The sequence below is a fragment of the Nycticebus coucang genome, chromosome 7 (assembly GCF_027406575.1).
Source record: "Nycticebus coucang isolate mNycCou1 chromosome 7, mNycCou1.pri, whole genome shotgun sequence".
Classification (NCBI taxonomy): domain Eukaryota; kingdom Metazoa; phylum Chordata; class Mammalia; order Primates; family Lorisidae; genus Nycticebus; species Nycticebus coucang.
In genome coordinates, this window is record NC_069786.1 from 136,810,213 (window position 1) to 136,837,582 (window position 27,370).

General features: G+C 56.9%; 1 protein-coding gene across 3 annotated transcripts in view; it reads left to right on the plus strand.

Annotated features, from left to right (window-relative positions):
- The first annotated feature begins 10,282 nt into the window (after window positions 1-10,282).
- Window positions 10,283-27,370, plus strand: part of CROCC2 (ciliary rootlet coiled-coil, rootletin family member 2) — a 63,558-nt gene continuing 46,470 nt past the window's right edge. For 2 of the 3 annotated variants that reach the window (XM_053597775.1, XM_053597777.1), the window contains exons 1-5: window positions 10,283-10,439; window positions 20,698-20,848; window positions 21,840-21,988; window positions 23,972-24,078; window positions 25,920-26,076. In XM_053597775.1, the coding sequence (XP_053453750.1) occupies window positions 10,362-10,439; window positions 20,698-20,848; window positions 21,840-21,988; window positions 23,972-24,078; window positions 25,920-26,076 (642 nt within the window). In that variant the 5' untranslated portion in view covers window positions 10,283-10,361. The remainder of the gene's footprint in view (window positions 10,440-20,697; window positions 20,849-21,839; window positions 21,989-23,971; window positions 24,079-25,919; window positions 26,077-27,370) is intronic. The other variant, XM_053597776.1, reaches the window with a different exon arrangement.

The following is a 27,370-nucleotide window of genomic DNA, read 5'->3' on the forward strand; positions in this document are numbered from 1 at the left end:
TCACAACTTCCATCTTGGGATGAGAGACTCCTCTTCTGCCCTTGGCCTCACAGTAGGCTCAGCTTGGATGACCGATGACCCTTTTCTGTGGCCTCAGCTTGGACACAGGTTTTGGGGTCTCTCCCTGGGCTCCCGCCAGCTCCTGAGCTGGACCGAGCTGATTGCCCTGAGGGTCCCCAACCTGTACCCAGATCACAGAAGAGCCTCTGGTGGCCTGCCCATGTCCTTCTCCTTGGCCCCTCTGACCGGTGTGTCAAATGCTGTGTGAGATCCCTCACCTGGGACAGTGTCAGACTCCTTGACATATCCTGGAGCCGGGCACAAAACTAGCCAAGCACACAGAAGGCAAGGGGACCACACCGGGGAATCATGGACTAGGGAAGGTCCTGGGAAGCTGGACCTGTGCTCCACCAGGACCCTCAAAGACAGAGCAGGAAGACCCAGGAGGAGAGAGGAGGATGGGGGTGTTGGCCCAGGGGACACAGGCACAACCCTGGAGGACAAGGTGGTGCTTGACCAGGAAGGAGCCATATACTCTAGAAGGCCTACAGGCAGCCCCTGGCCATAGTGCTCTCAGGACCCCAAGAGGGGCAGGAATGGGGAGAATAGATGTCTCATCGGGGCCTTAGGGACGAGAGGGGTTTTTCGGCACTCTTGCCAACTACAATGTCCGTGTCAGTGTGGATTCCATCTCTCAGTGTACCTGAGGGCCCTGCCCTGGATCCTGTATTTCTGGAATTCCCAGATGTACTGGGAAAGTCAGGGCAGAGAGAGGACATTTGGCCTGAGCAGAGTCCGTGAAATAAGTCTCGGGGAACCACAAGCTCGCGCCATCTGGGAGGTCACGTGCATTGTCCGCTAGTGACCAAACCTGGCAGTTGTCCTGGGTGTTTCCTGGGGCTGCTGTAAGTGGCCACCATAGAATGGGAAGCTCTAAGTGACAGGACTATTTTCTTGCTGATCCAGAGGCCAGAAGCCCAAGCTCAGGGTGTCACACGGCTGAGCTCCCTCCAGCAAAGCCTCCCTCGTGCTTGTTCCAACCCCGGTGACTGTGGCACTCCAGGCCACTTCACTCCATCTCTGCTTCTGTCCTGGCATGGGCCTCTCCCACCTGTATCCCTAACATCTCCTCTCCCTCTCTTACAAGGACACTCAGGACAGAGTTTGGGGCCACCCAGACAATGCGGATAATCTCCTGGCCTCGCAATCCTCAATTCAATCTCAACTCAATCCCTTACCATTTTAGGCACAGAAGGCCACATGCTCTTTTTGGCTTGTAAGGGGCTCAGCACAGGTCCTCAGGACTAGGAAGATGCCTGGACCTCGCCAGGATGCTGCCCACAGCCAGCCTCCCAAGCCAGCTGCTGTCCAGGCCCCTCCAGGCACAGCCCTTCAGGGGCCTCTGGGATGCAAAAGCAACCACAATGGGATGGACAAGAAAGCAGACCCAGCTAGACCCCTGAGAAGAGTTGACCAAGGTCCACACCAGCCACCAATGCCAGCGGGGCCCTGGGCCTTGCTCCCCAGGGCAGTGTGGTCTGACTCAGTCTGCTCAGGCTTGGGAGCAGGCACCAACACCACAAAGCCACAGTTGAGGAGAAGACTGGTGTGGTGCAGGCGCTACCACAGCAAGGTCCCTGCTCCTCTCCCTCAGAACCTAACTGCTGGGGGGCAGATAGGACACAGGACACCCAGTTAAGTTAGAATCCATCTGAAATTCAAGTTTAACTTGAATGAGACATAATTTAAAGTGCCTGTTATTTTAGCTGCACCTCTAATCCAACAGAGGCCTCCATTTTTATCTTGTTAACTCTGGCATCCTACACTGGGAGCATTTCTAGAATGGTGGAACGAACCCCACCCAGAAAGGACAAAACAAAAGAGAAATTATTGCCGTAGAAGTCCCTTGGTGAGAAGTCCCTGGGCTTCCTTTCCTGCTCTGGCCCCCACAGCCCTCACCCAGTAGTGGTGCAAGGGTACCAGGGCTGCTCTGGGCCTCAATACCTGTTGTCTATGTGATAGGCAGATGTTTTGGGTGGAAGCTCCCGGGAAACCCAAACACTGGGACTGAGGAGCTGGCAGGCCTTGGGAGGAAATGGGTCTGGCTGGCTGCAGGAGATGAGGCCCATGCTCCTGCAGGGAGGCCCAGGCTTGGCTGGCTGCTGGGCAGTGGCTGTCCACCCGAGGGCTGGCCCACTCCTCCATGCCCTGTCCACTGAGCCAGCCTGTCCAGGGAATCCAGGTGTCATCATCACCCAGGAAGGCTGTCCCCGGGATGAGGAAGGAGTGAAAAAGTTACAAATCACATTTAGAAAGAGAAGCAAAACCTGGTTGAAGTCAGTCCAGGTCCACCAGGCGGCCCCTGTGAGACATGTGACCAACTGACCACAGCCAGCCATTCTGCTGCCAGAATGCTGCAATTGTGGAGCCTGAGGCAAGATGTGAAACTGACAGAGCAGAAAGAGTGAGGTCAGGGGAGGCAGCTGGCTCCACCAGCCAAATCTTAGACATGGTTCAAGCAGGGCCCAGGGCCAGCGGCCTCCCAGCCATCTCCCTATGTCACATGGCCAGGACATTACTGCAGGACCAACACAATGCTCGGCCGTAGGAAGGACCAGTGCCTCACCATTCCCAGAGGCTCGCCTGGGACCCTCACCTCATCTGGGGAGAGGCTGGTTGGGATGATGTTCCCAAAGTGGCATGGGATTTGCAGAGAAGGGCCAGGTCTGGGAGCAAGAACCCTGTCCCCACCCCGCAGGACCATGGCCAACTCCTTCACCTGGGAGGGAATCACTAGCAGGATTCTGCCTGATTGAGATCACATAAGAGACCATCTACCCCACACACCACATTCCTCTCTCGGGAACCCACCTCCTCTTCCTGCCCCTGCAATTCACAGCATGTCACCCAAGTCACACACCATCCATGTTGCTGGACACCACACCGTCCCACGGCCTGTGGCACCCAGGATGCTTGAGCCAGAACCCTTAGGGTGCAAAGCTCCTGACTTCAGTTGTTTCTGACAGCATTTCCCACTGGGTTGTAGGACATGTGTGTTTTGCAGGGGACAGGAGTTAAGTCCCTGCCCATCAGCCTGTGGCCCAGGGCTGTCCTTTCCATCCCTCCCCAAAGAGGGACACTGCAGACCCCACCACCACCACCTGCTTCTCAGCAAGGGGCCTCTGCAAGCAGAGCTGTTCTCTCTCCTCTGTGTCCCAAGCCTGCTAAGGGGAGTGACATCCCACAAAGACAGTGAGGACTGCCAGGGAAGAAAGGAGCTGGTTAACACAAGACTTTTTCTGGGGCCAGGCACAGTGGTTCACGCCTGTAATCCCAGCCCTCTGGGAGGCCAAGGCAGGTGGATTGCCTGAGCTCACGAGTTTGAGACCAGCCTGAACTGGAGTGAGACCTCATCTCTAAAAATAGCCGGGTGGGGCGGCGCCTGTGGCTCAAGGAGTAGGGTGCTGGTCCCATATGCCGGAGGTGGTGGGTTCAAACCCAGCCCCGGACAAAAATAAAAAAAACACACACAAAAAAAATAAATAAATAAAAATAAAAATAGCTGGGTGTTGTGGCGGGCGCCTGTAGTCCCAGCTACTTTGGAGGCTGAGGCAAGAGAATCGCTTAAGCCCAAGAGTTTGAGGTAGCTGTGAGCTGTGATGCCATAGCACTCTATCAAGGGCGACAAAGTGAGACTCTGTCTAAAAAAAAAAAAAAAAAAAGGCTTTTTCTTCCTCTTGTCCAGGAATGGGAAAGTTGCCTCAGATCCATCTCCACGGCTAAGGGGGATCAGGGCTTTTTTTTTTTGAATCTCACTCCACTGCTCTTGGAGTCACAGCTCACAGCAAGCTCAAACTCTTGGGCTCAAGTGATCCTCCTGCCTCAGCCACCCGAGTAGCCGGATTACAGGTGCCGACTAATTTTTCTGTCTTTAGTAGAGACAGCGTCTTGCTCTTGCTCAGTCTGGTCTCAAACTTATGAGCTCAAGCAATCCACCCACTTCCGCCTCCCAGAGAGCTAGGATTACAAGTGTGAGCCACTGTGCAGGACAGACCTAGGGCTTTTAAAGAGGGCCACATGCCTCGGGGCAGCTTGTGGGGGCTGTGGTCTGGGCCTTAAGGGAGTCTGCCCAGGGGCCTTCAGAATCTCAGCCCTTTGCCTGGCAGAATATCCACTATTTCTGAAAACAGCTCAAAGGTCAAGCAGTTAAGGGAGGATTATAGAAGCATGTAGGGGTTATCGACATTTGTTTGTAGAGGGGAGGCAGGGCGTCAGGGAGGCGCTAGAGCCCCCACCCCTGGCTCTAGGGCCCCAGGGCACCTGCTCTGGCCAAACACCCTGCTGCATGCTGGTGCCTCCCCACCCACTCTGTGCTTCTTTGGGCAGGAACTGCACTGGACTGTGTGAGGGAGCAGGTGGGGAGGAGGGTCAAGCCCAAAGTCAATAGAGCCGCCTGGGATGTGCTCAGACAGGGAGCAGACTGACCCTTCCTGAGCATAAATACTCATGTGGAGGGGGTCCTGATGCTCAATCTGTCTGATGGGGGCCTTGTGGCCCCCAGAGGTGGTGAGGATCCCTCCCATGCTGGGTAGAAGCAAATGTCAGGCAGATGTGGAAACAGACCCATGGAGGTCCCTCAAGGAGGGAAGGAGGTAGGGGGCTGGTGATTAGAGACTGAAGGAGGTTGAAGGGGCTACAGGGAGGTGAGAGAGAGTTGGGAGCTCTGGACAAGCAAGTTGGGAAGGGCCCAGAAGTGAAACAAGGACTTTTGGGTGGATGTGACCTAGTTAACCAAGTATGTGCTGTTCCTGCAAAATGTAACTTCTAGCCTGTGACCCATATCCTCTAGCCCATGAATGATCTCCCATAAAACAGAGATAAGGGCTCAGCACAGAACAGTGCGCACCATGGTGCCACAAACCTCACGCGATTGACACCCCATACTGACACAGAGTGAAGGGAATTGGTTCTCTTTGACAACTGGGGTAACACACAGCCAGTGACACCAGGATACATGTCACCAGGGATGCAGAATCTACTGCCAGATTGGCAGGAGGGTCGACTACATCTCCCTTGAGCGTTGCTCCAAATGAGTGTTTTCTGTTTGTCTTTTAGAGTTCAGTTTTTTTGTTGTGGTAAGTAAACACAACATGAAGGACTGCCTCAAATGTGCAGCAACAGGGACGGTCAGGCTGTTGTGCAGCCATCACCACCGTCCCCTTCAGATTCTTTCATCTTCCCAAACGGAGACTCTGTCCACACTAAATGCTGTCCCCACCCCTGCCCAGGCCCCGGCGCTCTCCTTCCTGCCTGTCTTGGCAAGTCTGACTCCTCTGGGGCCTCACACAAGTGGGATCACACAGGCTCTGTCCTTCTGGGTCTGGTTTATTCCACCCAGCAAGACGTCCTCCAGGTTCCCCCAGGCTGTGGCAGGTGACATCCATTGTGTAGAGCAGTAGCTGTACCATTTTACCTTCCCACCAGCCGATCAGGAGGGTTTATTTCTCCACATCCTCACTAGCGCTTATTTTCTGTTTTTAGAAAGTAATCATCCTAGGTGGCACCTGTGGCTCAGTCGGTAAGGCGCCGGCCCCATATACCAAGGGTGGCGGGTTCAAACCCGGCCCTGGCCGAACTGCAACAAAAAAATAGCCAGGCGTTGTGGCGGGCACCTGTAGTCCCAGCTACTTGGGAGGCTGAGGCAAGAGAATGGCTTAAGCCCAGGAGTTGGAGGTTGCTGTGAGCTGTGTGATGCCACGGCACTCTACTGAGGGCCATAAAGTGAAACTCTGTCTCTACAAAAAAAAAAAAGAAAGAAAGAAAGTAATCATCCTAATGGGTGTGAAATGCTGTGTCATTACAGTTTTTTGAATTGGATTTCCCTACTAATTAGATATGTTGAGCATCTTTTCATGTACATATTTGCCATTTGTATCTCTTCTTTGGAGAAATGTCTACTCAAGCACTTTGCTCATTTTCAACTGGATTTTTTTCTTACTAAATTGCAGGAATTTTGTATATGTTCTGGATATTAATCCTCTATCAGAGATGTGATTTGTAAATACCCTCCGTTGTCTTTTCACTTTCTTGATAATGTCTTTTGATACACAAGTTTTTAATTTTGATGAAGCTCAATTTATTGTTTTTTCTTCTGTTGTCTATGTTTTGATGTCATAGTAAGAAGTCACTGCCAGGTCCAATGTCACAAAGCTTTTCTTGCATATTTCCTTCTCAGAGCTTTACCGTTCTTGCTCTCAGGTTCAGGCCCTGGGCAGGTTTAATGCCCAGCAGCCCCAAGCCTCCTCCTGTCCAGCAGATAGCAGCCGGCTCCCCAGCCCCCTCTTCCTCTTGTTTGTGCGCTTAGGCTTGGTCACTCCTCAAGGACAGGTGACCAAGGGCAGTGTTCCTCAGCCACCCTGCCCTCCCCCCAGGACTGTGCTATGGCAGCATTATCCCAAAACCCCTCAAACAGATAAATGTGTGGGCGTGAAGGGCAAAGTCCCCTCTCCCACCCAGGGAACCTCTGGAGACTTCCCTCTTCACCCACCCCCTGAAAACCCAGCACATGTGCCCAGCTGGCCTCTCCTCTTTACATCCTTTGCTAAACCCATGGGCACCCTTGTTCCACACCCCTAACCCAGACTCTCCAGACTCGGGAGTCCAGAGAGTGGACAGGACCTTGAAAGTCACGTGAAATGCATGTTCTCCTGTGTCAGGCCACCTGCCTCATTGGACAGCACCCTGCCCTCGGCCAGCCTCTTGACCTCCCAGACATACAAGAATGCTGACAAGCCTTACTGCCGCGTGCAAGACAGGTGATGCTGACATGTCCTCGGAAGATGGCTGGTGTGCGGGGCAATCCCCAGAGGAGGATGGGGCCAGGAGGGAACCCAGCACCACCACCTCCACCCAAAGGGGAGCCGGCCCCTCCTGATGCAGTCACACTGGGCTCTGACCTGCCTTCTGTCACTGTCTCAGCTCATTCGGCAACTCCCTGCCCCCAGGGACCAGGCTTCCACCTCAGAGCTGGCTACTCCTGGCACAGCAGATGGTCTGAAGCGGTGACCACTCATAGAGGTGTGGCTCTCGCACGTGGCGGAGGCGCGGTTGACCCAGGTCACAACCCCTTCGGGTGCTGATCCAGCCGTGTCCCCTGAGGATGCCGGACAAGAAGTGGACCGTGTACTCTGTGATTGTACCAAATTCCAGCCCCGTTCTGTGGACTGGCTTGAGCACCGCCCAGAAGTGTGGGCGGGTGCCAGTCCAGCTGCCCTGTGGCCTGCTGGGTGGCCACCCCAGGCAGTCAGTCTGCCCCATCATCTCTCCACACCTGAGGCCAGTGACCACGTCCCTGTGTCCTACATGGGACCAAGACTGCCAGGACTGTGAACTGTCCCATAGGAGCAGGAGTCCCAGGCTTTAGGTGACATGTCCTGAGGCTGTAAACCCGGGGCGGGGGAGGGGACACCTGCTTCAAGTGGAGAATCATGACGGCACCTGTCACAGTGTGGCTGTCAAGTCATTGTCTTCTGAGCACAGAAGCATCAACTTCACACACCTGCTGGGCAGATGAGGGGGGTGGCCCTGAACTGGGGGGGGGGGTGCAGGGCAAACCAGAGTGTGAGGATGAATGTGGACAAGCAGTGGACTTTCCCCAAGCCCTAGGAGGGGCCGCAGGGCCAGGGCTCGAGCATTCAGCCCTGTTAGGATGAGGGCAGTACTGGCCCAGACCCCCACCAGCCCTACCATCCCCAATGTCCTGTCCCACAGAGGCATCACACCTGGTAAAGACCTTGGTCACATCCTCCTCTCATTCTAGAACATTCCAGGGAGGCAGTGCCAGGCCCAGAGCTGAAGGTGCTCCTTCTAGCCTGTCTATGGCCCTGTGCACAGATGCTGGATGGCGAGACCAGGGAGGACGTTCTGGAGGAGGGTCTGGGGGACAGGCCAGAGCACACGGGCTTCTCCGCGCAGCCAGCAGCCACTGAGGAGTGAGTGGAGCAGGCAGCTTGTCGGGGGGCTTCCAGACAGACCGGTGGGGGCCAACAGGCTAAGTGTGTGTGGGGAAGCAGAGAGCACCAGGGATCTCGAGGCTGGAGTTGGGGGAGGAAGGAGGGCTGGCCTCAGGTGGAGGCAGGATGACCCCACCACTGAGGACCAAACTTCCTGGTTCTCAGGAAATCCCTCTTCCCCAGGCAAAGTCCCTCCCGCCTGAGAAAGAAGTAACCAAGGTCACAAGGAGAGGAAGGGAGCTGCCACACCCATCCCACGCCCAGCCAGATGGGGCTGATCCCACTGCCACGCCACCCTTGCCTTTGCTCCTGTCCCAGCGCAACTCTTTCTGAAGCTCAGATCGGAGTTCACGCCCCTTCCTGCTGGCCCTTCAGAGGGCCCACTGGCTGTAGTGGTCTGTATGGGGATCTCCACCTGGCTGAGGCCCTGTGAACGTCGCCTTTAGCCTGCACATGACTCCAGCCCTATGTACCTGTCCCCTTGCCACCCCATACTCAGACCACCAGGTCACCCCAAACATTGGCTTCTGCATCAGAAGCTTATTCTGGTGGGTGAGGCCCTCAGGATGGGTGCACCAGCCCCTATATCCTGCTCACCCTCCCCCCACTACCCTAGGGGTCCATTCCTACTCAACCTGACCCTCAGCCCTGGCAGGAAGTCTGCTGTAGGGCAGAGCCCACACTCTAAGCCTCTGAGCCTCCCACTGGAGTTAGAGATGGCCTAGCAGATAACACTGACCTGCCCACCACCCCCTAGCTCCTGGGCTCAGTCTCTTAGGCCAAGACCTCCACAAGAAGGACCTTCCAAGTCCACAGGGGCTCCCAGGACTCTGGGGGTGCTATAGGCCACCTTGGGTGACAGGGAGGACCTGGAGGCTGAGTAGGGAGGTTCCTAGGCCATGCATGGATACCCCAGGGTCTAGACCTGGAGCCACAGGTCGTTGCTGGCCTAGAGGCCCCAGTGTAAAAGGGAACAACCAGGTTCCTGTCCCTGCAGGGACTCTCCAGTGAACCCCAGCCCTGGGTGCCTAGTGGAGCTGTGTTTGGCCAAAGAGCCTGGCCTGTCCCTGCATGGGACACTTGTCTTCTCAGGAGTGGGGGTGAGAACAGAGCTCAGGAGTTCCCCTGGGACAGTTGCCAGTGAGCACAGACACCTCCCTCTCTGAAGGTCAGGTCCTCCCTTCACAGTACCAGGGCCACGAGCTGACCACTGAGTGTTCACCTTCACTGCCTAGTCCCTCCCACCTTTGCTCAGCAGGCCACTTCCCAGTCTCTGGGACTACTAGAGCCCAGGTCTCTGAGAGCCTTGGGAATATGCTTCTGGCTGCAGGGCCCACCTCTAACAGCTGTCCTGAGTGGGGCAGAGTTGAGGGGAGGCTGGTGTGACTGCATGTTGGGTGCCTGACTCCGTGCTGAGGCCCCAGGAGGCCCAGGCTAAGAGCAAGAGACTGAGTCTGCAGGCACAACCAGCCTAAGTGGCAGGAGTGGCCTCCACTTCTCTCCTGTCACCTCCCCTAGCGGGCCGTCTTCCCCTGGCATCCAGACAGAACCTGGCAGATAAGCTGTGTATGAGCTCTGCAGACCCCCCACTACCCCCTGAGTGAGACAGCTGATGGTTCTTCATGGTTCAAGGAGGGGAAGGAATGCAACTTCACACAGCAAGAAGGACTCATGGGCAGGAGACCCTGTAGTGCCCTGGGGCGACGTCAGATTCCAGAAGGGCTCACCCAGGTGCAAGCTGAGAATGATGGGGCCTCCTGTGCTCCCCAGGCAAGTGCTCCCTCTCCAGGCCTCGGTTCACTATCAGCAACAGGCCCTCCCACTACTGGACCTCTAAGTTCTTTGATAAATACTTTAGAAAGTCATAGTTTATGATTCCAGACAAGGGACCCACACTATCTTCCCACTGCCTCTGCTGGTGACCAGCAAGCCCATGATGTCTCCTAGAGCAGGTGGGGAGGGGGCATGAGGAGAGGCCAGAGCGTCCCCAGGTGTCATGGCTCAGGTGCTCAGCTTCACCCAGGGCGTCTCTAGGTTGCAGGGGGGAGGGGAAATTGCTTCCAGCCAACAGTACTCCTTAGTGCCCATAGCAACAGGGTCCTGCACTCCTGTTTCCAGGGAAACCCAGCCCTCAGCGTCTAGGTTGCCAGAGCAACACCCATGGGCTGGGTTGACCACGCGGTCACCAACTGAACAGGCCGGCTGCGCGTCCTAGCTTGGGAGGACTCAAGGTTGCAGAGCCAGGTGCCACGCAGGTGCGGGGCCACACATTGAGGAAGGTCCTGGCAGGGACAGGATTGGAGTAGGAGATTCACCTGGGAGCCAAGCCCGGGCTTTCTCTGACCCACGATGAGCTCTGCCTCCAGCGAGCCTGGGGAAGAGGTCACCCCCCAGAAGTCCCAGCTGGGGCTGGACGCCGTGATCCAGGTCAGTGGGGTGGCCACTCTCCCTGAGCCTCCACGAACAGGTCCCAAGGGCACTTCAGGAGGGACACTGCACAGAGAAGGTGCAGGCTACACCTTGCCAACTCCCAGGGGCACTTTCCACCTGCTTATGTATTCAGCAAGAATGTGCATGCACACACACAGCACATGTTCACACACACAGGTACACATGGGCATGTGCACACACATGGCACTCACACAGCTACACACACACTGGCACGTGCACCCACACAGCACTCATGCACACACAGGTATGCACACACCAGCACGTGCACACACACAGCACTCATGCACGCACACACACACACACACACACACACACACACGGCACTCATGCACACACACACACAGCACTCATGCACACACAGGTATGCACACACCAACAGGTACACACGCATTGGCACGTGCGCAGACATGTACACTCCTCTCTACTTGGGAAAGGAGTGTAAGCAGAGACAGAGCTGGGGACACAGCCTTCCCCTCAACCCCACTCCCATCTCACTGCAGGGGCTCAAGTGTTCAGCCCCCCTCTCACAGCCCCAGGTTTGCAGCCCAAACCCTAGGGGTGGGGAGGGACAGACCACCCTCCAGCACTGATGTTCAGTCAGCTCTCTCAGCTCTAGAGGCAGGGTGTGGGGTGACAGGGCTCCCAAGGGGAGGTGGCAGGTATTGCTTATCCCCAACATCTGTCCATGTGCTCTAGCTCTGTCTTCACACACACACCTGCTGACAGCAGCAACAGTAAAGCCGGGAACCCTCCTGATGCCCTCCCTGTTGTGCCCCACCTGGCAGGGCCAGCCCACTGCCCAGTCCTGCCAGGCAGTGCTGCCTCAGGGATGCCAGTGAACCCCAGGTAGACTGGCTAGCTCAGAGCTGTTTATGAGTCCAGCTAAGCTGTGCCAGGGGGGAGTGATACAGCCCTGTCTAAACAGTAAAGGTCACCATAAAGAGCTGGCCACAGCTGGTGCCAGGTGACATGACACTGTAGAGCCATTGCACACACACACAAGGACAAGTCATGACAAAGGCTAGATATTTGGATCAGGGATGCAACAAGATGAAAGAGATGGCCAGGGGCGCCCACAGCTCAGTGGTTAGGGTACCGGCCACATGCTCCGGGGCTGGTGGGTTCAAACCCAGCCTGGGCCTGCTAAACAAACAAAAAAAAAACAATAGCTGGGCATTGTGGCAGGCACCTGCAGTCCCAGCTGCTAGAGAGGCTGAGGCAAGAGAATCACTTGAGCCCAGGAGTTTGAGGTTACTGTGAGCTATGACTCCATGGCACTCTACCGAGGGTGTCAAAGTGAGATGAGAGAGAGAGAGAGAGAGAGAGAGAGAGAGAGAGAGAGAGAGAGAGAAAGGAGGGAGGGAGGGAGAGAGGGAAGGAAGGAAGGGAGGGAGGGAGGGAAGAGATGGCTAGTGGGGCAACCAGAGTGACTATCCCCTGGAGCTCAGCCAGTTCTTGGGCTCCAACTGGGTGAACCAGGCAGGGGGAGGTGACCACACTGCAGTGTCAGGTGCTTTTGGCTGAACAGGCTGCTGGTGGCTACAGCTGCTTTGAGGGAGGAACCCAGGGTGGGCCAACATCTGGCGGGGAGATGGGTGCTCGGTATACATAGCTCAGGGATGCGTCTTCCCCACTGTCCCTGGGAAACTAGCCCGAAAGGCACACAGAGCCCTGGTGAGGCCAGCTGTGCCTGCCTGCCCCTGCCAACACTCTGATTTGCACCGCAGTGATTGAGATCTTGGTGCAATTACCCAGGGTGAGCAGGCAGCAGGCGCCACAAGATGCCCAGATAGGCCTGGCCAGACTGGGCGCCAGAACCAGAGGGACCCTCCAGCCCCCGCAGCCACAGACTGGGCCTGGGAGGGGTGTGGCTTGAGGATGGGGAGCCTCCACATGATGGGTAGTGCCAGCCCAGCCTAGGGAAGCCCTCCTGACACCCCACCTTCTCTGGCCACTCCCTCTCTACACCCTCGGCAACCTCTGGGAAATGTCCCAGAACAGCCGGCTCGGCCTCCTGGGCTGGAACTGGACTTGGGAGGCAGGTTTGGAAACAGCTCTTTAACTCAGGCCCCTGGGGTGAGCAAGGTGGGCTTGAGGAGTGCAAAGACCCCTGAAGTGACATGAGTTGCGGATTATGTATGTGAGGGGATGATGTGCTGAGGCCTGGACCAGGGGTGCTGACTGGGAGGATCTCTGCAGTGACTGTAACACCAGGGGACTTTTTGGACTCTACTCATTTAGGTTAACTTTTGATTAACAGTATATTTTCCTAGGAATTTGTCCACTATATCTCAGTTTTCTAATGTTTTGGCAGAAGTTGTGTGTAATATCTTCCTATAGTCTTTTGAATGCCTGCAGAATCCGATGAGGGCAACTGGCTGTCCCAGTTTGCTGGGGGATTTGAGACAGGGGTTCTTAGGACTCAGGATTTTTGCTGCTAAGCCTGAGAGCATCCTGGGCAAACAGGATGAACTGGTTACCTGGAAGTGACACCCTCTCTTTATCTATGATATGAGTCATTTATTGATCCTTTTCATATTATTTTTTATTTCTATTTCATTAATTTATGTATTTATTATCTCCTCTATTTTAATTTCTTTGGGTTTGTTGTTCACCTAATGTTTTGGGTGATATGTTTAGCTCATTGATTTTTCAACCTTTTTTTATATTTATGTTTTCCTTTAAATTGTAGAAAATTATATATAACATAAAATTTACCATTTCAATGATTTTTAAGTACGTTCAGTAGCATCAAGTACATTCACATCATTGTACAACCATCACCACCATTTGTCTCCAGAATTTACATCTTCCAAAACTGAGATTCTGTTCCCACTAAACACTGACCCTGTGCCACCCCAGCTCCTGGCACCCGCCATTCTTCTTTCTGTCTCTGGGATGAGTCTCTTCTGGGGACCTCACGTAAGAGAGATCGGATGGTATATGTCCTTTCATGCCTGGCTTATTTCACTGAGTTTAGCGTCCTCAAGTTTCGGTAGCTGTGTCAGGACTGCCTTACTTTCTAAGGCTATGGAACATCCCACATTTGGGTAAACCGCATTCTGTCCATATGTTCCTCTGTCTTGGATATCAGGGTCACTCTCACTGCTAGCTGTCGCTGTGAGTGTGAGTGTACAAACATCTCCATGAGGCTCAGCTTCAGCTCCTTTGGGGACATGCCCAGAGTGGGACTGCTTCATGTTTAATTTTTGTGCTGTTTTCCACAGTGGCTGCCCCATTTTACACCCCCTCTTTCTTCTTGTTGATGTATGCATTCCCCTTTAAGCAAGACTTAATCAGCTCACCCTGTTCTTACCTGCATCACCTCTGACCCTGGTATGGGATCTTCTTGACACCCACTACTTCTCCAGCTCTCTGAAACTGACGAGATGTCCTACCGTTCAGCTCATTTCTGACCCTCACTGCCCAGAGCCAGTGCAGACCCCATAGGTCAAGGGCTAGTGCCACAGCACTGCCCCACTTCAGACGCCAAACACGAGTTCTAAAACCCACACCTCTGACCAGCTGCACACTGGAGAGTCTCACAACCCTTTCCCCAAGTTCAGTAATTTGCAAGAATAGCTCACAGAACCCAAGCGGTTGCGTGATGGACTTAGTGGCTGGGTTATTATAAAGGACAAGACCCAGCGCAGCAGATGAAGAGGTGCACGGGGGCACAGCAGCAGGACGGGACGGAGTTTCCGTGCCCCTCTGGTATCACCCCGAACAGCCCCAAAACTCTCCCACCTTGGCAGTTAGGAGTTTTATGGAGGCTTTGTTAAGGAGACAGAATAAATTAGTCACTGTTCATTGGTGACTGGCTGGGCCCCAGAGCTCCTCTCCCGGCCCTGAGGTCCAAGGGTTGGGCTCTAATCATGCAGTGGTCTTTCAGGTGACACCCCACACACACATACTATGAAGCTGGCTAGGGGCTCCAGCCATCAGCCATCTCATCAGCATACAAATAGCATGACATTCATCACTCCAGAGATTCTGAGGGGCGTGCGTGCATGGCGCCAGTACTGGACGGGAGCAGTGGACACTTGGAGAGTAGCCGGGCCATGGAGCCAGTCACTGCTCACCTTCGAGTCTCTTAGGTCACTTGTCCTGAATCAGACAGGGTTACTGTGCTGACCAAATGGGCCACACCCTCCCGGCAGCCCTGGGTCCAAGGATAGGGCCCCACATTCCTCAATAGCACATTCAAGGCCTCCTAAATCCACTCCACTCCTCCCTGCCTGGTCCACCCCACAGCCGCGCTCTCATCCCCCAGGTCCCCACTGAGCTTTCTCTGCCTCTGCCATGGGGATTGCTGTGCTGTGTTCTCCAGCTGGTGGGCTCTTGCTTATCCTGAACGCCACCTCCCCCGGGACACCTGTGTGGGCACCAGGGACACAGAGACAAACCAGATGGACAGGGCCCTAGCCCTCCGGAGCATTCTCTGTGTGAGTCATTTTGTAGGCAGTGACTCATACCTGAGGCGTTCCCAGCCGCAAGTTCAGTCATCTGCATAGTGAGCTGTGTCTGAGCCTGTTTGTGGCCCAAGAGTCACGCTGGGGGCACAGAGTGAATGAGAGGTTGTGTCCCTTATCCACAGTCTCTGCCTCGATGCCTAGCCCACGTCTTGCCTTTAGGATCACCCTATATTTATTATTAGTTGAGGAATAAACCACCACCCACAGGAAGCATGTCCTGCTCCTGGGTGATGCCCAGAACCACAGAGTGCACTCAGCGAACACACAGAGGTTTAAACTGAGCAGTGACAGAAATGCAGCATTTTGGAGGCCAGGTGTTACCCCACCACAGAGAAGCTCTTTTTCCCAAGGAAATGGAGCCTGGCAGGAGCCCTCCCACACACCCCCCGACCCCCCGCCCCAGCACAGGGCCCTCCCTACAGCAGGCCAAGCCATGAGGGACAGCAGGCAGACATCTGGTGGCTAGGCTTGGTTGGAGGCCCTGTCTCAAGATGGGTCCTGGAACCACAGGGAAGGCTCACAGCAGTGCCTGGGACAGAAATGGCAGCAGTCACAGCAAGGCTGAGCTAGGAGACAGGGAGAAAAGAGAGTGCAGCGTGGATGCCCACCCAGACATGCCCTGCTCTTTGCCATCTCCTTAGCCTGGGGGTGGGCCAGGGTTGCTCCCAAGCTAAACCCAGGCCCTGGCACTGGGTGGGTTTGTCAGGAGCCACCATGGTGGGTGAGCAGGCCCAAGAAAAGGGCCCAGTCCTAACACTGCCTCTTGGGAGTGGGCAACCCTGAGCAAGACCCAAGTATGCCAAACCTTACCTTCCTCCCATGAGGTAGAGGCCAGAAGCCTCTGATCCAGGTCGTGATAATGGATTGGAAATTTTTGCTAACGGAGAGTACCAAGGAACCTCCAGTAGCAAACTGTGGGTAGGACCCACCTGCCCTGCCCCCTCCCCAGGGGGCCTCTGTGCCCTAGGCCTTCCTCCTCACCAGCCTCAACTCTCCAGGAACGAGACAGGGCCACCCTCCGGCAGTGCCCCTCACAGACACACGGTGGCACTGTCGGAGCTCGGCTGCCTCAGACCCCTCAGCTGGCCAATTCCCGCTCCAGCCAGCAAGGGCCCAGGACAGCCCTGCTCCTGCCACCAGAGGTTGAGGCCTGAGGTTGTGTCCGGTTAGCCTGGTATTGCCCACTATGCCCCGTCCCTGTGGTGATTTAAATGGAGGCTTTGGTGCTCTTCCCTGCTGGTCACTGGGCTTGGCTAGACTCACCTGGACTCACTTGGAATCAGGTGTAGGAGAGCGTCTCCTTCCATGCCAGAAGTTGCTAGGTTCCTTTTGCAAACCCATCCTCCTTTCCCCTGGGGACCAGGGCATGGGCTGTCGGTCTCCCCTGCCCTGAGCAGCCGCCCAGAGATTGGGAGGAGCCACTTTGGTTTCTGACCTGAGGAAAGGGGAAATAGTGAAACTGCCCTTACTGTGTGATTTTCACGCTCTGACTCACCAGGGGCCCTTTCTGTCTCTGTGTCCATCCAATCCCTGCCACACAAAGACCCCCGTGGGTCTTCAAAAAACCAGACCACTGCTGGGGCTTTGAGAGGGTCCCAGGGGATTCCTGCCCCCCAGGAATCTAGACTTTGCACTCTAGGCCTTTGCAGTCCCTAGTCTGGGTTTTCTGAAACGCGGATGGCGGCCTGGGCCCATTTTGTTTTGGCTGTGCCTTTATTCTGCACAGTGCCCACAGGGAAGACCAGCCCACTCTTCCCTATTACGTGAGCATCCTGGGGACAACTCTTGTGTTTCACCGGCCAGACAGCCTTTCTCACCTCCACACCTGTCGGGTCCTGCTTCTCTTCCTCCAGTCCCCAGGTGAAACCCTACTCCTGGATAAGAGCACCCTGTACTCCTTCACACCTCAGACACTGGCTGAGCCCAGCTCCCAGGCACTGGGTATCAGGGTGACAAGACTATCCAGGCTCTGCCCGAAGTGCCAGCCCTGATGTGGGTGGGTAGGGCCACACTGGACACGCTCCCCCCACCAACCCCATTCCCAGTTCAGGCAGCTGCCCCAGCAGAGGTGTTGGTGGAGCTGAGGACTATGAGGGGCTGGTGCCTCTTGGGATCTGGGCTCCAGTGGGCCCCTAACATTCTCCAACTTAGGTGGCTTTGCCAGGTTGGGGGGCTGCCTCTCCACAGCTGACTCTGCTTTGTCTGATAGAGGGACCCAGAAGGGTCACACCCCAGGAACAGAAATTGGGGTTCTAGGGTGTGGCCTATAAATAGGCAGGTCTGTGCAAGCCTGAGGCTCCCCTCCCAACCCCTGTACCTTCCTTGAAGGTGGAATCTTTCCACATGGCTGGTCCTTTTGTGTGGACTATAGACCAGTAGGTTGGGCGCTGTCTCTATCCCCCTACCCCTCCAGAACTGGTTTGTCTCCCTGGCCTCAGTTTCCTATGCACAGGTTGGAGTTGGATAAAGTGGCCTCAGAGGATCTGTGGGCCAAGATTGGGGCAGCAAGAGGAGAGGGCTCCACTCAGCCCAAGCTCCCAAGCAAGTCCAAAAGTGCAGGCCCTGACTGGGGCCCACCAGAAGACCCTGATTCCAGCGGTGGGGGAGGGGTTTGCCTCCCCGTGAGATTCAAGCAGCTTCCTCTCCCTCTGTGGGTGGGGTCTTCTGTACCAGAGCTGCCCAGACCCCTTTCAACCTCAGCTGCAGTAGCCACACCCCACCCCTCACACTGTGTGCTCCATCCTCTGCAGAGCTGGAGCTCACCCCCAGGACGCTCTGGGATCCAGGAGGGCTTGGATTGCCAACCCACCCCCACTTCCATAGAAGGGGACAGGAGGTGGGGAGGATGCCACACCTGGGGTCACAGCTGAGCGGGGGCCCCAGCCCTGTTCTCTTAGAAGGTTCAGGTAGCCCATCTTCTTTCTCCAAGGTGGGGGCTGTCCTCACACAACCACATGGGGTAAGCACAGCAGTGATGATGGGTTGGCTGTCTCTACGGGGTCTCACACACGGGTCCCCTGCAGGGCCAGCAGTGGCCCCACGACGGACTGTGACCTCCCGTGGGGGTTCACAGCCGAGCTCAGAAGGGTGTTGGGACAGAAAGCAGGGACAAGGCCGCGCTCAACTGTGAGTTTGGGGCTTTGGGGGAAAGTGACCTCTAGCCCTGGTGTACCTTGGACCCGCGGGGGCTCCCCAGGAGGCCTTCTAGAAGTCTACTCAAGAATTGCCCAGCCACAGCCGGCGCCGCCCCCAGAGGAAGCGCCCCTGACCCCCCCACCCACCCCCTGGGCCGCAGGTGGCTGTGCAGAGCCCTGGACCGGCAGGGGTGCGGGACGGAGAGGTGGTCAGCGTCTCCGGACTGCAGCCCGGCCGGAAGGGGCGGTGTCCGTCGGGCCCGGAGCCCCGCCTCGGTGGAGACCCGCCCCGCCCCGCCCCGCCGCAGCGCTCCACCTCCTCCCTCGGGTTGGTTTCGTGGGGCGGGGCTGCCCTCACCCCTCAACTTCCAGTCTCCGGGGGTGTGTGGGGCTGGTGGGGGGCAGAAGAGAGAGGTGTGCGGGAAGGCGGGGCGGGGGCGGGGCCTGAGGGGCGGGGCGGGGCGGAGCCCGCCCAGGACGCGCCCCCCGCCGCCCCCTCCACGCCCCTGTGGCTCCGGCGAGGCCGCGGCCTTCGCAGGCGCTCGGCCACAGCTGGAACCCATTACGCCCCAGCGCCTCTCGGGACGTCTCGGCTAATAAGTGACCCTCTGTAAATGTTAGGAATGAGTCAAGTTTACGCCGCGCCGCTGCCTTCCCGTTAGAGGGTGGCGCCGCGGATGCCCGAGGGAGCGAGGAGGGGCGGGAGCTGCCGAGCAGCGGCGGGCAGAGGCCTTCCCGGCCTGGGAGGGGCCGCCGGCAGAGCCCGGCCTGCCTGGGGGGCTTCCTGTCCCCCTGCAGGGCCTCAGTTTCCCCTGTACAAAAAAGGAATTCAGGGCACAATGGACGGCTGAGCCCCTTGTAGCCGTCTTTCCTCCGTGAAGGTGGGGTTCTGGCAGCTGGGTCCTTGCTTGGCCCCAACGGGGTCGCAGACGCACCTTCCCCTTCTCCCTCTGGACTTCTACTCCCAGGAGACCAGTCACTACTGCCCAGACCAAGGGGTCATCTGGAGAAGTGGTGAGAGAGAGTGCGGCCCACCTCCTCCCAGGGATGACACTCAGAGCCCTGGAGGAAGGGCCCTCCCCTCCCCCCCAGAGGACCTGGGAGTGATTGCCACTGCTTCCAGAGTCAAGGGGCTTCTCCAGGTGCCACTCGGAGTCTGGGTCTTGCCTTGACTCTCAGCTGTCTGTTGCCAACCAGGAGGGGATTCTCTGTGTTTGGGAAGGTCTCGATGGAGGAGACACTTGTCTGGGGGACACTTGGACAGGGAGCAGGACATGAAGGATCTGGGGGTGCTGGCTGGGTTCAGGAGGACCAGGTGAGAGTGGGGGGGGAGTGGGGGGGCAGGACATGCCCAGGAAGCCAGCCACTCACCAGGCTGGGCCGAGAACCAGAGCCAGGGGATCATAGAAGGAATCTCAGGGAGGGCTGGGAGAAGGTGAGCAGTAGGAGGCCACAACATGGTCACCCACTAGGACCCTGGGTCAGAGGGAGATCTGGGGAGGCCAGGGCAGGGAAGTAGCTGTATCTCTGGGGGTCCTCACAGAAGAGGAGTCTGTTTTGCTGCCTTCAAGAGCCTTTGGGAGTGGGCATCCTCTCCCAGGGTCCCCTTCAGGCATTGGTCACACTTGCTATTTAATTCACTGCCCTAAATTCACATGCCCTTCAGGTGGCTATGACGAGCTTATTCCTGCAGGGTCTTGTCTGGGTTCCGACTGGTCTGGGATGGGCCAGCCTCTGAGAGCCAGCAGGGCCCTGAGTGTCCTCCCACAGTCGGCAAGAGGGACCTACCACGGGGTCATTCTCTAGAGGGCCCACCGGGTCCTCCTGGGCAAAACGCCACTTGGAGCCCAAGACCCCCAAGGCCAATCTCAGGAATGTAGGGCCCTAGAATTTCTTGCCCACTTCCCAGCCTATTCAAGTCTTATCTTTGGCAGCTCAGCTGCTCAGGACCCGCCTGGGAAGGAAGGCTGCCCCTTACTGTCCCTGCCATGCCACTGCCCTCGCTGTCCTTCCCTCAGCAGCCCTCCAAGGGAAGCCTAAGGGAGAAGTGCCCCAGAGGCTCCTTCTGTCAGAGCCTGGCAGGGGTGGAAGGAGAGGGCTCTGCTGCGCCCTGTGTGTGCAGTCCTGGGCCTTCCCTGCCCTCCTGCAGGGCCCATACATGCCCCCTGGTGGGAGAGGCCTTCTAGAGTGAGGTTGGCAGCTGCAACCTTCTGCCCTCCACCCCCTCCACCCCCAGGCTCTGTGACTGCTAGATGAGCTTCAGGCCCCTCCCTGACCCCACTGTACAGAGAGGCCATGAGACCACCTGTGTCAGCGGGCAGGAGGTTGGATCTCTTCCCTGTGGACCCGAGGCAGAGGCCTCTACCCCCACACCCTGAGAGGTCCCTGTTGTCCACTCAGCCCAGTGCTTGGCATCTGCACAGAGAAGGGGCCAAGCGCAAGGTGGAGTGCAGCGCTGGCCTCTCTCAGAGCCAGGGGGTTAGTGAAATCCCACTTTACAGGTGGGAAAACTAAGGCACCATCTTCTTCAGTGGCAGCCCCCACTAACTCCAGTGGGCTCATGTAGGGGTCCCTGGCAGCTGTCTTGGGGGCTGCCAGCCCAGGTGTTTCTGCGGTGTTTTGCAGAGGCTGGAGAATACCATTTTGAGCCCCATGGCAAGCAGAGAAGACCGAGCACTGACCATGCGTGGGGAAGGCCAGCAGGCCTCACCATCCCCCCTGCCTGCCCGCATCCGTGAGATCGTAGCCAGCAGCCTGGGCAAGGAGCCACCTCAAGGTGAAGGAGTAGGGACAACTGCTGGACTGTTCTGTGGCCAGGCTGGGCCCTCCTGGCCTGTAGGCTCTCAGTGCAGAAGGAACAGATCCACGCCCTCCCATGGTCATCCTCTGGGGTACTGCCTGGACACCCTGGGGCATGAATTGAGCCAGGGCTGCCTTTGTGTTTGTGACACATTTGTGACACCTGAGTCTCAATTTCATCGGATTCAATTTTTCACAAGAGTGAAAATCCTAAAGGTGGTCACCCAGGGAACACAGCCACAACCCCCCTACCCTGAGCCAAGCTTTGTCACTTCCTGGGCCCCACAGGCCCCCAAGAGCTGCCTCTAATTGTCACATTTTCCAGCTGAGGAATGGCTCCAGGTACTCAGACCCTGCCCTGAGGTCAGGCTATCTAGCCCCAGCGTGTGCTCGGGACTCCCTGTGCCTGGGCCTGGAGCCCTTTTCCACCCTGAAGGTCTGTCCAGCTTTCTTCTATGCCCAGCTAACCTACTGTGTGGTGAGGAAGGACAAACATGCTGTCTTACCTGGGACCTTGTTGCCCTGAAGCCCCAGGTCTCACTGCTTCATAAGAAGGGTGGGTGCGGGCGGTGCCTGTGGCTCAAGGAGTAGGGCGCCGGTCCCATATGCCGGAGGTGGTGGGTTCAAACCCAGCCCCGGCCAAAAACCACAAAAAAAAAAAAAAAAAAGAAGGGTGGGTGCCTAGAGTCCAGGCCACCCCCACATGCTCAGCTGTGATTGCCCTGGGACTCAGCATGGGCACATATTTGGGTTAAAGATGTTGACAAAGGCAGGGAAGTGGTAGGTTGTCCATTAACATGAGAGGCAGGGGGCCCAGAGGGTGAACTCTGCTGCCCCACCTAGGGTCCTTGGGTCAGAGCTAGGGCCCTCCCAACAGAGGATGGCAGGCCCGCATTGGCCTCCCATGCAGACAATATGTAGCCCCTCCACCACCCCCACCCCCGCTGACGTGGAATGCTGTGCCCTAGGGGTGCGGGAGCTGCCAGCCTCTCAGGCCCAGATGCAGGAAGAACATGGGCTTCTACAGCAGGAGCTGACCCGACTGGAGGACCTACTGGCCCAGACCGGTGCTGAGCGGGATGAGCTGGCCAGCAAGTACCATGTGATCAGTGAACGAGTGAGTGTGTGCCGCTGGTATGTGGTAGACAGCAGGGCCCCTCACCACCTATGGCAAGGCCTAAGACCAGGAAGGACTGTGTCAATCCCTCACTTCCAAACTGTGGGCAAAAGACGGGGACGTGAGGGGTGGGGGGCAGTCAGAGCAGGACAGGTCAGGCCTTTCCCTGCTCTTCGCATGTCCCCTGGGTCTCTGTCCCCCAGCTGCTGACCCACAGGTTTCTGGTGCCTAGCTCAATATCAGCACAGAGCCGGCATCTGCCAGGGGGAGGAGGAGAGCAAGCCAGAGGGGCCAACCCCCACCCCACCAGACAGAGCTGGAGAGAAGCCACCATCCCCAGGCCCTCCCTGACAACCAAGGCTCAGAATTCAGACCTCGGGGACAGGCCCGGCAGTGGTGGGGCTGCAAGCCTCTGCCCCCAGTGACCACAGGACCTTCCAGGGTGACCTGTAAGCGGCAGTGACAGGCATACTCAGCATATAGTGTGAAGCCAGGGAGGGCCTCCTGTTGTGTAGGTGGGGAAACCAAGGCAGAAAGGGCAAGAAACTTGCTAGGCCAGAGCCTGTCTCCTATGACAGCTTCTGAGGCAGGACTGGGCGAGGAGCAACTGCAGGGTGAGGGGTGCCAGCCCCATGTGGGGGGCCCAGGGTGTCTGCCTGCCCTGGTGCAGTCCCCATCCCTGCCGTCTTCACAGTGTTCCCCACCATGCTCTGTGGCAGGACAGATGAGGAAACAGAGGAACAGGGTAGGCCATTCCTGTCCGGTGCTATCTTGACCATGTGACCAGTGCTAAGAGCCTAAGGGGTCCCTGGTAGCTTGCCTCTGACAGGGGTCATGGGAGACTTCCGGGGCCGGAGGGGCTCTCACCCTCTGTGGGCCCTGCCCTCTGCTGCCCCACCCCATTCTGCCATATCCTGAGCCCCACACAGGAAACACCTGTTTTCATGGTCACCCTCACTCCCCAGGAACCCCTCAGGGCAGGACTGTGAGGGTCTACCCCATCCTGATGCCGTGGCACCCAGTGGGCTGCTCCTCCTGGGAGCCTTCTACAGCTGGGGCCAGGTCTGGGCGGGAAATCTTCCTAGCACGGGCTGGAGATGTTGGGAACAGACTGGTGGGAACAGAAGCCACAGAAACCCTCCCAACACATTAGTAAGCCCATGAGTCAGACCTGGACTAGAAGACGCCAGCAGCTTGGGCCAGCCTGCTCCTGGCATCATCAGCCCTCACTAGGTATGGAGTGCCAGGAGAGACAGGACCTCGTCCCAAGACAGGCAGGGAGGGGTCTTGGATGCCAGTGTGCCTGACCTTGGGCACCTCCATCCTGCAGCAGCACTACCAGCACCTAGCCCACCCAGCTTCATTGGGGCCGTCTGGCCCCTTCCTTCTCTTCCCTCTGGTGGCTCCCACATGACCAGCTGGGCACAGCCACAGCTGAGCCCCACACGCTGCCCTGGGTTTCAGCCCCAGGGATGGTGGCATGGCCTAGGGCAGTGGGCCCTGGGCATAACTTCCTGGGCTAGGGCTGTGAGCTGCTGGGCCTGGATCCCCCTGGCCGGACACCCCAGGGCACTGCCTGGGGTCATTGACCTTGGGGCTATTGGGTGCATGTGGCAGTAGATATGGTCCCCTGCTGGAAGGTGTTGGGAACAGACGTGTGAGCACAGGACTGGGAGAGCACAGTGCTCCCCTGTCCTACAGCTGGGCCACCAGTAGTTGGCCCTGGGGCCTCAGTTTACCTGTCTGTGAACAAAGCATGGGTGTGCTCCAGCAACCCCAAAGCCTGCCTCCCACTGGGTCAGCCACACTCACACTGTGTCCAGGGCATTGGGCCCATCATTTGGAGGGGCCTGAGCCCCACTGGACCCCACCCTGCCTCTGCTGCGGGGCCCCCAGGGAAGCCCTCTCTTCCACCCTGGGACAGGCCTTGCACCTGGCAGGTTTGGGAGTGGCCAGGCCAGGTGGGCTGAAGCTCCTCTCCAGCTGCAGGCCCGGCTGAAGACCACCGAGGCTCAGCTGCGAAGGTCGGAGCTAGAGCACAGCGTGGACTTGGAGGAGGCCCTTGGCCGTCTGGAGGCTGCCGAGGAGAGGTGAGGCCAAGTGGGGGGCAATCGGGGCTGCAGGAAACACAGCCATCACCCCAAGATGCTGTGGGGCTATTGGCCAACTCTTCCCAACATGGCTCCAGGTCAACTTGCCTGTGGGAGTTTCAGGTCTCCCCAGGTGGGGAGAAGGGGTGGGGAAGGGGTCTAGGGAGGGAGGGGCTGAGAGTTAGGACCACCGGTGGTGGCCTCAGGCAGAGATGAGTCCCCCGCTCCTCTCCCACTTACCATGAGGGGACACAGTTTCCCCATCTCTCAGAGCCAGGGCACAGACAAGGAAATGGTCAGCCTGGCCTGGCACTGATATTGCACTACCTCCCTCTCCCAGAGCAAGACAGCTCTGACCACAGATAAGGGACTCTGCCCGCTTGTCCAGGGCGGCATCTCACACTGCATCATGAATGCAGGAGGGAGAGACCCCACTCTCCATGCATGTGCACTGACATTAGGACCCTCATTCAGTGTCTAGGTCACTCCCACCCTCTCTCCCAGGATGTTCTCACACCCTAGAAATGGAAACAACTATGTCCTGCTTGTGCCTGCTGAGGGGAGGGGAGGTTTGCAGGCAGGTGAGTGGCCTCACCAGTGCTGGTGTTGCCCTCGGGGCTCCCTGGCCCTGATCTCCTGAGATGCCACCAACAAGACCCTGAAATAGGCTGCAGCAGGTGCTCAGGCCATTACTGGGGTCAGCCCAACCTGACTGTGGCCCCCACTTGGCCCTGCCAGCCCCAGGCTGCCCTCACCTCACACCGACCCCCCCCCTCCCCCGCCCTCCATCATACCAGGTCTAATACCCAGGTCCTTCTGGCTTCAAGTCTCTCTGACATCAGTTTGGGACACCTTTGTTCACTGTTGGCAAGCATGTCATACAACCATCTCCCAGCATCAACCCAGCTCCTCTCACCAACTCAGCCCCCAACACTAACCCTGCACCCCAGTAATAGTCCTGTCACCCAACACCCCAACATTGACTCAGCCCTGAACACAAACCCTGCATCCCAACACCAACCAAACCCCCAACACTAATCTTGTTCCCCTGGCACCAACTTAGTTCCTCAACACTAATCCTGTACCCCAACACCAACTCAGCCCCCCAACTGTACTCGTGCCCTCTCAGAAGTATCCCCAGCACTCCCAGCAGTGGCTCCACATGAAGGAAGGATCCATGCAGGGCAGCTCAGGCTGCCGGGCAGGGTTAGCAGCTGGGGTCATAGCTCTTCATCCTTCGGTGCCCAGGAAAAGTAATAAAGTGCTGAGAAACATTTTGGAAACTTGTTTTGATGGGAGAAGAGCAACCCAAGTGGAGGCCTTGCAAGAATGAAAGAGTAGCCAAAAGTGACCTGCTGTGGCCTGTGAGGAGCTGGGCTCACAGAGGGTCCCTGCCTGTAGCATGTGCAGGCCTATTGTTAGTGGAGAAGGGTCCTGAGCAAGGGTCAGGAGAGGCTGTCCCCTCCCAAGGACATGCCCCACTCCCCTTCCACCCCTCACCCCCCAGACCTCTGTACCTTGTCTGGGCATTGAGGACCAGCCAGGGCTGTTGGGGCAGAGCCAGGAGAAACAGGGGTAGGGTGCGGGGATGGAGGGCACTGGGCTGGCACCTGGGAGAGCCACTCTGATATTAGCCCTCAGTCTGAGGGACTACTGTGGGGCCCACTGCAGGGGGTCAATGCTGCCTAGGAGCAAAGCAGGAATGTTCACCTGAGCTGGGGTCAGCTGGCCCAGGGGCTCGGGGCTCCATTTGAGCCTCCCAGTTTGGAGACTGGAACTCCAAGCACCTAAGGAGAGGCCACCCACCCCCCGTCACACAGCTATGGGTTCTGTCTGTCCAGGAGCACTGGCCTCTCCCAGGTGAATGCCCTCCTGCGGGAACAGCTGGAGCACATGAAGAAGGCCAACGACACACTGACCCGAGAGCTGGCCCGGACCACAGGCAGTGTGCTCCACCTGCGCCGCCAGCTGGACCTGAGACCCTGGGCCCAGAGAGAGGTGCACCCCCGTCTCACCCACTGGGCAGCCAACTGCTCAGGACCTGTGGCTGGGTAGCAGGGACCAGGAAAGGATGTGCTGGCTTCAGGGCAATCCCATTTTCTCTCTGTGCCTTAAAGATGCCCTCTCTCTGTCTTCTGGCTTTGCTGTTGCTGCTGAGAAGTCAGCTTCCTGCTCCTCTGACTCTGACTCCTGATGAGGAGATTTGTCTTCTCACTCTGGCTGCTGTTAGGGTCTCTGCTTCAACTCTGGTGTCCTGCAGCTTTACTAAGATGAGTCTGTGTGTGAGTTTTTTGTTTGTTTATCCTGTTTAGGGTCATAAAGCCTCTGTGTCTTCATTATCTTTGGAGAGCAGCCGTTATTTCTCCAAATATCCCTCCTCTGAGCTCCAGCATCCTTATCTTATCTCCCAGGCTCATGAATGTTCATAGTTTGTTCTTTCTGTTATCCTGGACTACATTCTATATATTTATTTAAATCTGCTTTCCATTTATTATATTCTCTTATGTCTAATCTCTGTTAAAACTGCCTACTGGGTTAAAATTCCAAGTATTGTATTTTCCATCTTTAAGAGTTCAGTTTGATTTTTTCCCAGATGTCTTCCTCTTAACTCATATGTTCAAGCCTCTTGTCTATTTTCGTGCATCTTAAAAACTGTGATTTTGTAATCTGTGTCAGATGTTCAAATATCTGACATTTTTCAAGGCCTAATTCTGTTTCTGCTGGCTCCGGATCATGGTACTTTGCTTCGTTCTGTCTGTGGTGATTTGTTTTTTTTATTTTTTGCCTGAAACTACCTGAATCCAAGAGGATTCACCACTTTGAGTGGCCCCAAACTCAGCTGTCTGTCCTGAGCCCCTTTGGTCAAGGAAAATGACCTTCAGGTTACTCAGTTTGGTGAGAAATTGCCTCCCTTCATCTCTGTCCTCTGACTTCACCAGCTCCTGCCCTGGGTATTTTTCACTGCTCTGACCAGTCCAACCTTGCATTCCACAAGTTGTTAAGTCAGAAATCTAATGTATTATGCAGAAGATTGGTTCAGGCGTCCTCTCCTCTGTGTCTCATCCTGCTCTTCCGATGCTCATGACCAGACAGTGGGAAGCAGCATGGCTAAAGCCAGCACGCACCTCTGTACTCCAGGCACCAAGTAGCGCGCCCTGAAGAAGGGGTACAGCAAAGTGTCACTGGGCTCAGTGGGGTGACCTCAGAGGTGGGGTCAGGTGCAGGGGTCAGTGAAGGCTTCATGAAGGAGAGGTGGCTGTGGGGGTCGTGCCCGGGTGGAAGGTGAGTGCAC